The 14247-nt window shown below is 35.6% G+C and overlaps 1 protein-coding gene across 8 annotated transcripts in view; it reads right to left on the bottom strand.

Moving 5' to 3' along the window:
* The window catches only part of PRKACB (protein kinase cAMP-activated catalytic subunit beta), a 170662-nt gene that overhangs the window by 29476 nt on the left and 126939 nt on the right, over window positions 1–14247 (bottom strand). For all 8 annotated transcript variants that reach the window (XM_033225410.1, XM_033225407.1, XM_033225408.1 and 5 more), the window contains 3 exons: window positions 7295–7421; window positions 6215–6310; window positions 1297–1419 (listed from right to left, as the gene is read on the bottom strand). In XM_033225410.1, the coding sequence (XP_033081301.1) occupies window positions 1297–1419; window positions 6215–6310; window positions 7295–7421 (346 nt within the window). The remainder of the gene's footprint in view (window positions 1–1296; window positions 1420–6214; window positions 6311–7294; window positions 7422–14247) is intronic.

The raw sequence follows: 14247 nt of genomic DNA, 5'->3' as shown, positions 1-14247 counted from the left end.
CCTACAGCCCAGCTGTGCAGCATCTATGATTTAAATTTGAGTGTTGGCAAAAAAGATAAATTACCACATTATTGACATTCAGGGTACCTTGAGAATAATTAACAATGGAAACTGTAAGTTGATAGATGTCAAGGGTAAGCTTTCACACTAAATGTAGAGCTTGAATATGGCTGAGATACAAAGAAATAAAGACTTAGAGATACAAAGATCTTTCCCTCTATCTCTTCCAGATTCTTCAGATTGATTAGGCTTATCTCTGCCTAAGAAGGTCACAAAATACAAAACAAACAAATAAAAAACAAAACAAAAAAACCTCAACTATATAACACCTCAGGCTAACGTGGTATCAAGATTGATGCTCTATTTCCTGATCATATTCTAAACGGGACTATGTGGGAAAGAAAAGACAAAGTAGTACGACATGTAGAAATAGAAAGAAGGGAAAATAAGCAAAATACCCCTTCCCATATATTTTGTCATTAATGTATAGAAGGTCTCCTTCTGGGAATGTTTAAAAGCCTATTCTTTTGCTGCATGATAGGAAATCCAAGCTCATTTCTATTGAATTGAATATGGTCTTTTTTAAAAAAGATCTGAGGTCTCAGTTAAGGCAAGCGCAAATGATTGACCCTAAACAAAATACTCTTGAAAGCAAAATTAGAGGTTATAAGTGCAAAAGAAGGAAGGTTTAGAAAGAAATTTACAAAATGTAAAATACTACAACATAGTAAGTCTACTCATGTTCATGAAAAATTAATGTTATTTCCGTGTTTGCTAAAAACCAATGACAATTATAATCACAATCTATATGAACAATTCTGTTAAAGTCAGTTCTATAAATTTCCATCTTAAAAAGGCTTATTCATTTTGTATTTACTTTTACTTCCAATTTTATAGTATTGTACATAATTAAAACAAGAAGTCTCTCCTGAAAATGGAAGGGCATATAAAACAGCCCCAAAAACTTTTCTCCATGAAGATAGACATATGAAATAATAAACCATTTTTATTTATTTGAAGGAATATTGAGAATTATGGCTATGATCCTGTTCTTTGTGATAAAAATACTAAATACAGACATTGCTTTACTGTTTTGTTAATTTCTTTATAAAACTGCCCTTTTATTCTTAAGAAACTGAAATGATTCATTTCTTATGCTATTAAGAGCAGCAACTGTAGATTTTTCTGTATTTTTCCCAATGTAGAATAATAATTATGACACAATATAGTTTCAATCCATGAAGCTTAAAATTCATGTACAGTAATAAGAGAGGAATAATAAAATATTTTACTTACCTTTCCAGAAACAATCTTTTCATAAATCTGAATTGGTTGGTCTGCAAAGAATGGGGGATAGCCAGCTGCCATTTCATAGATTAGCACTCCTAATGCCCACCAATCCACTGCCTTATTGTAGCCCTGAGATAAACCAACACCAATGTCAACTGTTATTTAAGTTACTCAGAAGAGAATGAAATCAAAGATAATTTCAAAATGATCTGGAAGCATATAAAAAATTTTTTAAAGCAATTGCTGAGCAGCTATTCAGGACAGAATTTAAAAATGAACCAAATGTATCACGTCAGATTTAAATTAAACAAAGGAGAGGATTTCCAGATATTGAAATTGGATATTAGGAAAGATTATTAAATCTTCTTCCTAAAATGATTAAGAATATTATAGACAATGAAATTTTCTTTATTTCACTGGTATAAGTTAGTTCTTGCTCAATAACAGGAAGGCAGTTAGACCACATTACTTCTTAAGGCCCATTCTAGGTCCATAATCTTATGAATCAGATTTTCCACAGCATGCCCAGAAAGATTGAAAGTTTTCAAAGAAAATAATGGAAACTGGACTACATAGTAAATAGTGAAGTTGACTTCAAAATACTCTGTATTTTTGGAGTTAGGAGGGTGAATGTGCTAGGGATAATCCCATCTGCTTCATAGGATTTTGTGAAAGCAAAAAGTTTAATGTAGAATTCAATTAATGTAAATATTTAAGTATACTTTACTTCTGCTATCTACTGTTTTGCTTCCTATCTCTAAAAGGTATGTTTTGTGAGGACTGTATCAAATGAAAGGGAGTAATGTATATAAAAAGTGCTTTGCAAACCAAATGTAAAAATCTAAGGTAATGTTTGTGTTTTTTTTCATATTAAGCTTACTAAAATTAAAATCTGGAAGTATTTATAAGAAAATAAATAAGAATAACAGGCTAATATACTTTATTAACTATGATCAGTATCAACTGGCACAAGAGATTTTTTAACAACCCCAACAACCTGGTCATGAAGAGAAATAAGCTGAATTCTACCCAGATCTATTGTTCCGCCCTCAGAGGTACCCTCTACCATCACGACTCTCCACATTCCACACTTCTGTCAAAATTTTAGCTTTACAAACTACTTAGTTTTCAAAATTCTAGCAAAAATATAATACTATAATGCTATAGAGATTTTCTTTATCTCTTTTTTCTTTCCTGATACTGTATATATCTTTTTAAGGGAAGGAGTGGTATAATAGGAATAGCACTTTGTTTTCTAATAGAAATAGGCATTAACTCGCTTTAACTTTTTGATTTATATGTTTAAATTGTGTGCTAATGTTTATAGTAAATGTGTCAGACACAAGTTAATACCCAAGGTATAGAAATCAAAACACATCAATAAGAAAAATGTTAAATTACAATAGACAAATGGGCAAAGGAAATGAACTAATAATTTACAGACACACAAAGAAATACCAAATGGCTATTAACCATCTGAAAAATAAATCAAAAACATGAGAATTAAAACAATGAGATACAATTTATTACCTATTAAATTAGTAAATATTTTAAAAATGGGTATACCCAGTGATAGTGTTATAAAATAGGCACTATAATACACTAATGGTAGAAGTGTAAAATGGCATAATAACTTTGGAAAGCAATTTGGCAATATATATCAAAAGCCTTAAAAATGTTCCTACTCCTTGACCCAGTAATTTTACTTCTGGGAATATATGCTATGGAAATAATGTAAAATACAGAAAAAGCTTTATGTATAAGGATGTTTATCATAGTTATTTATAATAATAAAAAACAAAAACCAAAAATAAAACCTGAACACTCAACAATAGAAGAGTGGCTAAATACTCTATGGTACATTTGCAAACAAGCCATTAGAATGATGTTTGTGTGCTTGTTATAACAAAAGTGAAAAAAGTCAGAGACAAGACTATATACATTCACTATTATTTCAACTATGACAACCCAGAAGTAAGGCCACACAACTATGACCACCTGATCTTTGACAAAGCTGACAAAACCAAGCAATGGGGAAAAGATTCCCTATTCAATAAATGGTGCTGGGATAAGTGGCTAGCCATATGCAGAAGACTGAAGATAGACCCCTTCCTTATACCATATACAAAAATCAGCTCAAGATTGATTAAAGACTTAAATGCAAAACCCCAAAGTATAAAAACCTTGGAAGATAACCTAGGCAATGCCATTCTGGACATAGGAATGGACAAAGGTTTCATGACAAAGACACCAAAAGCAATTCCAACAACAGCAAACACTGTCAACTGGGATCTAATTAAATTGAAGAGATTCTGAAGAGCAAAAGAAACTATCAACGGTAAACAGAGAACCTACAGAATGGGAGAAAATATTTGCAAACTATGCACCTGCCAAAGGTCTAATATCCAGCATCTATGAGGATCTTAAACAAATTTACAAGAAACAAACCACCCCATTAGGCCGGGTGCAGTGGCTCAAGCCTGTAATCCCAGCACTTTGGGAGGACGAGACGGGCGGATCACGAGGTCAGGAGATCGAGACCATCCTGGCTAACACGGTGAAACCCCGTCTCTACTAAAAAATACAAAAAACTAGCCGGGCGAGGTGGCAGGCGCCAGTAGTCCCAGCTACTCGGGAGGCTGAGGCAGGAGGATGGCGTAAACCCGGGAGGCGGAGCTTGCAGTGAGCTGAGATTCGGCCATTGCACTCCAGCCTGGGCGACAGAGCGAGACTCCGTCTCAAAAAAAAAAAAAAAAAAAAAAAGGAAAGGTGGGCAAAGGACATGAATTGACACTTTTCAAAAGAAGACATACATGTGGCCAACAAAGATATGAAAAAATGCTCAATATCACTGATCATTAGAGAAATGCAAGCAAGTCAAAACCATAATGAGATACCATTCCACACCAGTCAGAATGGCTATTACTAAAAAGTCAAAAAATGGTAGGGTGCAGTGGCTCACGCCTGTAATCCCAGCACTATGGGAGGCCGAGGAGGGTGGATCACTTGAGGTCGGGAGTTCAAGACCAGCCTGGCCAATATGGTGAAACCCCGTGTCTACCAAAAAATACAAAAATTAGCTGGATGTGGTGGTGCATGCCTGTAGTCCCACCTACTTGGGAGCCTGAGGCAGGAGAATCGCTTGAACTCAGGAGGCAGAGGTTGCAGTGAGCTGAGATCATGCCACTGCACTATAGCCTGGGCGACAGAGCGAGACTCCATCTTCAAAATAAATAAATAAATAAATAGTAAAAACATAACAGATGCTGGCAAGGTTGCAGAGAAAAGTGAACCCTTAGACACTGTCGGTAGGAGTGTAAATTAGTTCAACCATTGTGGAAAGCAGTATGGAGATTCCTCAAAGAGTTAAAAGCAGAACTACCATTCAACCCAGCAATCCCACTACTGGGTATATACCCAGAGGATTATAAATCATTCCATCATAAAGACACATGCATTTGTTTATGCATTGTGGCACTATTCACAATAGCAAAGACATGGAATCAACCTACATGTCTATCAATTGTAGACTAGATAAAGAAAATGTGGTACATATACACTATGGAATACTATAAAGCTATAAAAAGGAATGAGATCATGTCTTTTGCATAAACATGGATGGAGCTGGAGGCTATCATCCTCAGCAAACTAATGCAGGAACAGAAAACTAAATACCACATGTTTTCACTTATAAGTGGGAGCTAAATGATGAGAATTTATAAAGACAAAGAAGGAAAAAACAGACGTGGGATTCTACTTGAGAGTGGAGGTAGGGAGGAGGGAGAGGATAAGAAAGGTAACTATGGGTATTGGGCTTAATTCCTGAGTGATGAAATAATCTGTACAACAAACCCCCATGACATGAGTTTACCTATGTAACAAACCTTCACATGTAACTCCAAACCTAAAATAAAAGCTAAAATGTACATATATATATGAAAGTTTTTAAAAAGGCTGCCTCTAGGTTGGTGGGATTACATATAGGTTTTTTTTGGTTGTTTCTTTATGTTTTTCTATTTTCTAAATTTTGTATAATGAGTATTACTTTTACAATAAATACACATTTGTAAAAGTTTTAGTGCTCATTTTGTTGTCACATTATTTGTTAACTGTATTTAAAGAAATGTGTTAACTGCAATGATATTTAGATAATAAAATATCAAGAAGTTATACATTATTTAAATTACGAAAGATAATGAGAGAAAACTTGAAAGAAATCTTTTATTTTAACCCTTCTATAGGTTAGCCATATTTCAGTGATCCCATTTGGGAAGCACTGAAGCATGCGTCTTATTCCCTTCCTTTTCCTCTCTCCTATTTGTGCCTGGTTATTGTTAGGTTCTCCTTTCTAGACTTCTCCACCAAGAGATGGCAGAGGAAAAGTTAACCGTTCTTTTAGATATAGGTATAGTTTCTCTCACCACATTTCACTATTTAGAAAAGTAGAGCTGCCTTCAATACAACTAAAACTATTCAATTGCTGTTAATAGTCCTATTTAAAATTTAAAAACACTTCTCACACATTCCTTTTATTTAACTGGTAAATTTGAAAAGAAAGAATGGACAATGAGTACATATCATCTCTAGATTTACCTCTTGGTATAATCCAGAGCAAGTCTTCTCTACCCTCCTGTTACCAGGAATAATTAAGAAAAGACTATGTTTTTGGTTGCAAAACATGGATCTAGAGGTCATATTTATTCATATTATTTCTCTAAGACCCAGAGTTAAAATTGACAGAGGTTTAGGATTAGTGGTAGATGCTAAATAGTAATTCTTTAGTAATCATGCACAAATAGATTTAAATTCATAACTCAGATCAAATTAAAAATGTAAAATTAGATCAATAAACCGTTTTTACAAAAGTCCATAGGGATGCATGACTCATATTTCTACCTCTTACGTATTGATATTATGAATATACCTTGCTGAGAATTATTTCTGGAGCCAAATACTCTGGAGTTCCACATAATGTCCAAGTTCTGCCTTTAACTCTTTTGGCAAACCCAAAGTCTGTGACCTATAAAAGAAAAAGAGAATATTAGTGAAAATGTATTACCTCACAATAAATGTATTTATTGAACCTAAATTGAAAGTTTAAAATTCAAATCAAAACTATGAAAGAAATGGAAAAAAAAATTAAGTCCATGTAATTGAAATTCATTAATGAACAGTTAGTGAATGAAGGTTTAAACACTCCAAGTTGGAAATCCTTCCTCAACACAAAGAAAAGGAACAAATTAATAACAACAAAACCCTTTTCAGTCATTATTATAAGATCCTAGACCCAAGGAATAAAAAAGTGAAAATAAAAGGTAAAAATAAATAGCATTAATAAAAATGAAACAATGCTAAATGTCTGCCTTACCCCAATATGTCCTCTGCCATTAATTGCACCATCAGAAGTGTAAAAATGTCAATGGGAGAATCTATTGATAATTGTGTAAAAAGAAATGCTCCCATTTTATTAGTAGTAGAAGTGAAAAGAAAATGTTGCTACGAGTTCAGTATTGGTAGTCAGGTATCCCTTGGCAGTTACATTGTAGTCATAAAGGGCATGGACTCTGGGATCAGACTGCCTAGGTTCAAATTCTGACTACCATTTACTGGCTAAATGACCTTGCCATGCCTTAGTTTTGTTAATCTTAAAATGAAGATAACAGTGGTATTTCCACTTCATAGGTTTATCAGGATTAAAGAAATAATACATGTAAAATACTTGGAATATGCCTGGCAGTAATAACTGCTCACAGATTTAGCTATTAATATCTCCTTATGCAAGAGGCTATACTCAGTTCACAGCTATAGATTAAGGGAGATATAAACAGGTTCCTTTCATAAAAGGATTTTTGCTTCTCTGTAATAGCAGCGAAACTCTGAGCTCTACTTAAACTATTAGGAATAATTGTCTTCTTCAAAAAAAAATCCAGGTTGGGGTTACATACATACAATATCTTCCTAGTATTTTCTCAAATACATTATACATAATGTGTTAAAGTCATACCTGGATATAGCCTTGATGGTCAATTAAGAGATTTTCAGGTTTTAGATCTCTGTAGATGAGGTCTAGTGAATGGAGGTACTCGAATGTTAGCACTATCTGAGCTGCATAGAACCGTGCATGGGGTTCACTGCAAAGAAATAAAAACATTGATTTTCTGTAAAAATGAGTTAATACATTCTAATTAGTAGATTATACATAAAAACTAATATGAAGTAGAGGTACTTTGGGAACAAAAAGTATTTTTAAAAAAATGTATGTAAAGAATCTTGTTACCTTTCAAATATTTATTAAATCTCTATATTGTGTTCAAATAACACTCTGATAAATTTATGGGGAAGCACACGTTGAGGAAAAATATAAACCTAAAATAGTTATCTCACTGTGAATCATTATAGCCCATATTTGAATATATTGATGTCTTTCTAATTATGTCTGATCTTGAGAATGACTGGAAAGCAAATGTGCCAATTGAAGTGTCTATCGGGGCCACTGCTATAGTTAACAGGCTCCATCTACTTTTCTCACAAATTTCAAGTGTTCATAGAATTTCCCTACATAGAAGTTCTTTAGCTGCATTTATCTGCAGATTAATGCCATTTTACCCATTTTGTAATAGTTCCTGTTACAAAAATGATATATGCTCATTATGGAAAAATATCATAAAATATTGATGAAGGAGGATGAATTCTCATAATCCCATTCAGAAACCATAGAAATGATCTTGGCATCAGGATTTCCAAATCTTCTACTATGCTTGTTTACACAGATAGACATAAGAATAATCTCTATGTTAGTGTAAATGTGTACAGTTCTTTAATGTATATATTAGATTAATAGATCAGTGTAATTTTGATGTCACAATCTGAAAAATCCAAAAGGATATACCAATTTTCTGAGTTTCTAATTTATCTTCTTTTTTTTTTTTTTTTTTTTTGAGACAGAGTCTTGCTCTGTCGCCCAGGCTGGAGTGCAGTGGCCGGACCTTGGCTCACTGCAAGCTCCACCTCCTGGGTTTATGCCACTCTCCTGCCTCAGCCTCCCCAGTAGCTGGGACTACAGGCGCCCGCCACCTCGCCCGGCTAGTTTTTTTGTATTTTTTTGGTAGAGACGGGGTTTCACCGGGTTAGCCAGGATGGTCTCGATCTCCTGACCTCGTGATCCGCCCATCTCGGCCTCCCAAAGTGCTGGGATTACAGGCTTGAGCCACCATGCCCGGCCCTCCTCTAATTTATCTTCTAACGTGTTACTTGAATTCTACTAATCTGCCTGATAAATTGCAATGCCTTTCAGATTTGTTTCCTCAGTGAACAACCTTAACTATGAATAGAATTTCCCTCAAGATGGTTGGTATGAATTTGATCTGGTAGTAACAGAAATACAAATTCCAACAAAAGATTATATGTGCTGCCTTTTTTGCTTGTCACTGTATTTCCCAAGTGCTCAGTAAATATTTGTTGAAAGAATGCATATGTAAAGAAAAATGCTTTTGGGGAGCAAAATTCTGTAATACCCTTCCAGTTTCTGCTTCATCCCAACACTGTCAATCTACACTGTATGACAAATGACAAGGAATGAGGAGAACACTGTAAGCAGAGATTAAAATAATCATTCTGGTCATTGCAACATGTATGCTTAAACTGGGAAACATTTGACCTGGGAGGTCCCCTCTTATTTTCTCCATGCACCTGTAAACATAAAATGTCATTAATATTATTACTTTTTACTTATAAAATATTAATTTCCATATGCTGGTGTTTAATTGGAGGAATACATACATTACATAGATCTATAATAAAATTCTTTTTTTTCTTGCTCTGTTTTCAGGCTGGAGTGCTGTAGCATGATTACTGCAGCCTCAAACTCCTGGGCTCATGCAATCTTCTCACCTCAGTCTACCAAGTAGCTGGACTACAGTTGCACACCACCATACCCAGCTAATGTTTTGTATTTTGTGTGTGTGTGTGTGTGCATGGGGTGGTATGCCATGTTGCCCAGGCTGGTTTTGAACTCCTGAGCTCAAGTGATCGACCTGCCTGAGCCTCCCAAAGTGCTGCGATTACAGGCTTACATGAGCCACTGTGCTCAGCCTATAATTACATTCTTGAAAGGTGAAAGTAAAATATTCCAAGTGCAAAGTGTTATTGGGTATTTCTACTTAATATTGAATGTAGGAAGACAATGGTAAGGGCTAATGCTGTAGCAGTTTTAAGTACAGACAGCTTTAAGTAGAGAATTAAAATGACTCATTTGATTCTGATTAAAGCCATGCTAAACAATAACTTATATAACTACTGCCTCAAAACTTCTAAGATGGACATTGGCAATCATTCAAGTGTATATGTAGTACTTGTGAAAGATGAGAAAAGACAAGTGTCTCAGTGTGAATTCCTTCAACCAACTTGCTGTTCTTTTAGTACCAAGTATTAAAGACTCAATATCAGAGTACTAAGACAGTGAGGAGTTGCAAAGAAAATAAGTTACCAATTATATAAAGTTAACACAAACTTTTTTGAGAACAGGTTCAGGTGTGGTACTTTAGTGTAAAACTTTAAATAACCATAAGGCAATATGAGGATTCTGCTTGAACAAGGGGCAGTAGGAGAGACAGGACGATAGAAGAGGAAAGAAAATTCTCAAAGATAAGAAGAAGCTACTTTGCACAGTGCCTGACACTATATTAATTATATTAGTTGCCCTGTACATATTAAGTCAATAAATGAATCTTGGCTTAGGCCTCAGGTAATTAAAATGACTCCAATGTTTGCTCATTACTTGATATCATCTTGCGATATTCTGAGTCTGCCACCATCATTTTATGAATCAAATTACCATCATCAGTCCTGTTTCAGTTCATACTTGTGGTTTAGTTATGCCAATCTTTAATTATGAAAGTTAACTGTATAAGTTGGGTCGTTTTTGTCATACCCAACTAAATCAGAGTTGAGGGCCTGGGACAATAAAGCACTCAGAGCACACAGCACCTGCTCCAAGAATTAAATTTTCCATATGCCTAGCTGCTAAAGCTTCCTGCTGTAACCTGAAGCCAGTTTTATTTAATAGCTACTGAAACAACCTGCTGTGACTCTAAGACTAGTTTGAACCCACCACCATCACTCACCAATCACAGCTTGCCAGCTCCCCAAAACTTTGCTAGTGCCAATGAACTTTGTTCCAAAATGTAGTATCTCTCCTTTTTATAAAACTTCCAACCTTTTTTTTTTTCTTCTTTTTTTTTTTTTTTTATTATACTTTAAGTTCTAGAGTACATGTGCATAACGTGCAGGTTTGTTACATATGTATACTTGTGCCATGTTGGTGTGCTGCACCGATCAACTCGTCAGCACCCATCAATTCATCATTTATATCATGTATAACTCCCAATGCAATACCTCCCCCCTCCCCATGATAGGCCCCAGTGTGTGATGTTCCCCTTCCCGAGTCCAAGTGATCTCATTGTTCAGTTCCCACCTATGAGTGAGAACATGCGGTGTTTGGTTTTCTCTTCTTGTGATAGTTTGCTAAGAATGATGGTTTCCAGCTGCATCCATGTCCCTACAAAGGACGCAAACTCATCCTTTTTTATGGCTGCATAGTATTCCATGGTGTATATGTGCCACATTTTCTTAATCCAGTCTGTCACAGATGGACATTTGGGTTGATTCCAAGTCTTTGCTATTGTGAATAGTGCCGCAATAAACATACGTGTGCATGTGTCTTTGTAGTAGAATAATTTATAATCCTTTGGGTATATACCCAGTAGTGGGATGGCTGGGTCATATGGTACATCTAGTTCTAGATCCTCAAGGATCTAGAACTTCCAACCTTCTTATTGTTCTTCAGTCACACCAAAGACGACCTGGTCTGTGTGGATGCCTTGCATTGCAATTCTTGCTTCCCAATAAAATATCAAATCTAGAGATTCACCTCTATATTTTAATTTTGACTTTGATATACTTGGTGTCAGAAGTGGGATCCTAGGCCGGGCGCGGTGGCTCAAGCCTGTAATTCCAGCACTTTGGGAGGCCGAGATGGGCGGATCACGAGGTCAGGAGATCGAGACCATCCTGGCTAATACGGTGAAACCCTGTCTCTACTTAAAAATACAAAAAACTAGCCGGGCGACGAGGCGGGCGCCTGTAGTCCCAGCTACTCGGGAGGCTGAGGCAGGAGAATGGAGTAAACCCGGGAGGCAGAGCTTGCAGTGAGCTGAGATCCGGCCACTGCACTCCAGCCTGGGTGGCAGAGCAAGACTCCGTCTCAAAAAAAAAAAAAAAAAAAAAAAGTGGGATCCTAAAGCTGACTTACTTCAGGGAGAATCACTGGCCCTGGGAACTACAGAATGAAGTACCCCCATGGGAGCCTTTTCAGTCCCGCTGCTTCTGAGGAGTCCCCTCTTTTCCCCTTAGTGAGTCTCTTTTGGACTAAACTCTTAATTTTGGTTGAGTTCTGTTTTATTTGGGATTTGGCTGGGAAGGGGTCTTTCTCTTTCCCCCTCCTGTCTGAGAGGGGTCTTTTGCCTCCTGGTTGACTGATGTCCTCTTGGGGAAGGTTATTTTCCCCCTGTTGACTTCAGCGGTAAGGATTAGACCTCAGTTTTGAGGTTTGGATAAGGGTACTTTCCCCTTTATTTGGAGAATGCTTATTGTTCTTCCTGGTAAGGACATACTTTATTTTCTGTTGGTGCTTGTGTTTATTTGGCCTTGTGTTTAATTGGCTCTTATGTATTTGGCATTAAATGGAATCACCGAAATACATTTAGTTAAAAATAGGCTCTCAAAGTTTAAAGGCATGCCCAGATATTTTCTGAGACTTGAGCTGGTAACATGTTCAAACATTATAGGAATCATTCAAACAGTCTGTTGTTCTTACAACAAAACTAAAAGACCACGGTGATAAAATCATATACTCCAAATAAGACTCATATCTCAACTGATATCTTAAGGCTAATAAAAATTTCAGGACTCAGACATTGCCTTGCTACAAAATACTGTCTCAAAGCTAGTGGAGACAAGTTCCTTTCTGGAGCTTTTCCCTCCACTTTTACAATTCCTCTTCTTCATCCTAATATAGACTAAACTCTTTTTTCCCAAAACTACTCAGCTATTTTGGCATACTATTTAAGTAAAAACACTTGAAAATCATCAGATAAAAAAGATAATCATCTTGATTTTCATGCTGTTTTGGTTTTAAGATAAAATTCCAATGTAAAGGACACTGTCTCTATACTAAAAGAAATGGCAACAATCTTATCTTCAGGGACAAAGCATTGAGACAAGAAAATATTGTACAGACCTAGTTCGAATAACTATCATTTGGGTGTCCTCACATAATTCATTCACATTTTCTCAGTGAACAATTCTTTGCCTAATCCAGCATATTGCCAATTGACTCAAACTACTCTACCTATAATTTAGTTCACAGACTTCATAATATTACCTATTTAAAAAAAGCTTAATGTTTAGCCTCATCCCATTTTGTTAGAAAAATAATTTGGATCTAATTCTCTTTTTATAAACTGATGGGTTTATTGTTTTACTATCTCATGACTAAAGTTCTAAAATAAAAGCTGTAATATTTTTATTTATACATTTATATAGGTGTTTAGATGTTTTTATGCATATGTATATATATTGTATACTGTGTCTATATAATAAAATCTGACATAGTTGTCTAGAAATCCTTTAAGGAATTCTATTTGGATAAATGGGTGCTAATATACAATATTTTAGTTCACATGACTTAAGTATACCTTTGATAAATTAATTGGTTTTTAAATTATTTATTTTTTAAAGTTTATATTTTAGATTCAGAGGGTACATGTGCAGGTTTGTTACATGGGCATATTGGATGATCCTGAGGTTTGGGGTATGAATGTTTCTATCATCCAGGTAGTGAGCATAGCACCCACTGTGTAATTTTTCAGCCCATGTTCTTTCTCCTCCCTCCATCTCCTCTCTAGCAGTCCCTGGTGTCTACTGTTTCCATCTTTACGTACATGTACACTCAATGTTTAGCTCCCACTTAAAAGTGAAAACATGAAGTATTTGGATTTTTGTTCTTGTGTTAATTCACTTAGGATAATGACCTCTAGCAGCTTCTGTGTTGCTGCAAAGGACATGATTTCATTCTTTTTATGGATGCATACTATTCCATGGTGTATATATACCACATTTAACTTGAAGGCAGCTGCAGAGAAATGTCAGGTCACTTACAGAGGGAATTCCATCAGGTGCATCAGCAGTGGACCTCTCAGCTTATACCTTACAATCCAAAAGAGATTGGGGCCTATTTTCAGTATCCTCAAAGAAAAAGAATTTCATCTAAGAATCTAATATCCCACTAAATTAAGCTGCATAAGTGAAGGAGAAATAAAATCTTTCTCAGACAAGCAAACACTAAGGGAATTCATTACCACCAGATCAGCCTTATAAGTGGTCCTTAAGGGAGTCCTAAACATGGAAATGAAAGATGAATACCTGCTACCACAAAAACACACTTAAGCTCATAGCCCACAGATAATAAAAAGCAACTACACAATCAAGTCTGCAAAGCAGTCAGCTGGTAATATAATGACAGGATCAAAATCTCACATATCACTACTAACACTGAATGTAAATGGTCTAAATGATCCACTTAAAAGGCAGAGAGAGGCAAGCTGGATAAAAAGAAAAGTCCCAACTGTCTGCTCTCTTCAAGAGGCCCATCTCCCCTGTAGACACTCACAAGCTCTAAGGAAAGGGATGGAGAAAGAACTACCATGGAAACGGAAAACAAAAAAGAACAGGAGTCTATTCTTACATACAATAAAATGGAACTTAAATGATCAGGAAAGACAAAGAAGGACATTACATAAAGATCAAGGATTCAATTCAACAAGACTTAACTATACTAAAAAATTATTAATAAAATAAAATTAGAAACATCTTCAAAATTGTCAACATAGATTTTTTGCC

Source organism: Trachypithecus francoisi, unplaced genomic scaffold (genome assembly GCF_009764315.1).
Source record: "Trachypithecus francoisi isolate TF-2019V2 unplaced genomic scaffold, Tfra_2.0 Lachesis_group12, whole genome shotgun sequence".
In the NCBI taxonomy this organism is placed as follows: Eukaryota; Metazoa; Chordata; class Mammalia; order Primates; family Cercopithecidae; genus Trachypithecus; species Trachypithecus francoisi.
The sequence above is the reverse complement of the archived record's forward strand: the minus strand, read 5'-3'. Positions and strand labels throughout refer to the sequence as shown.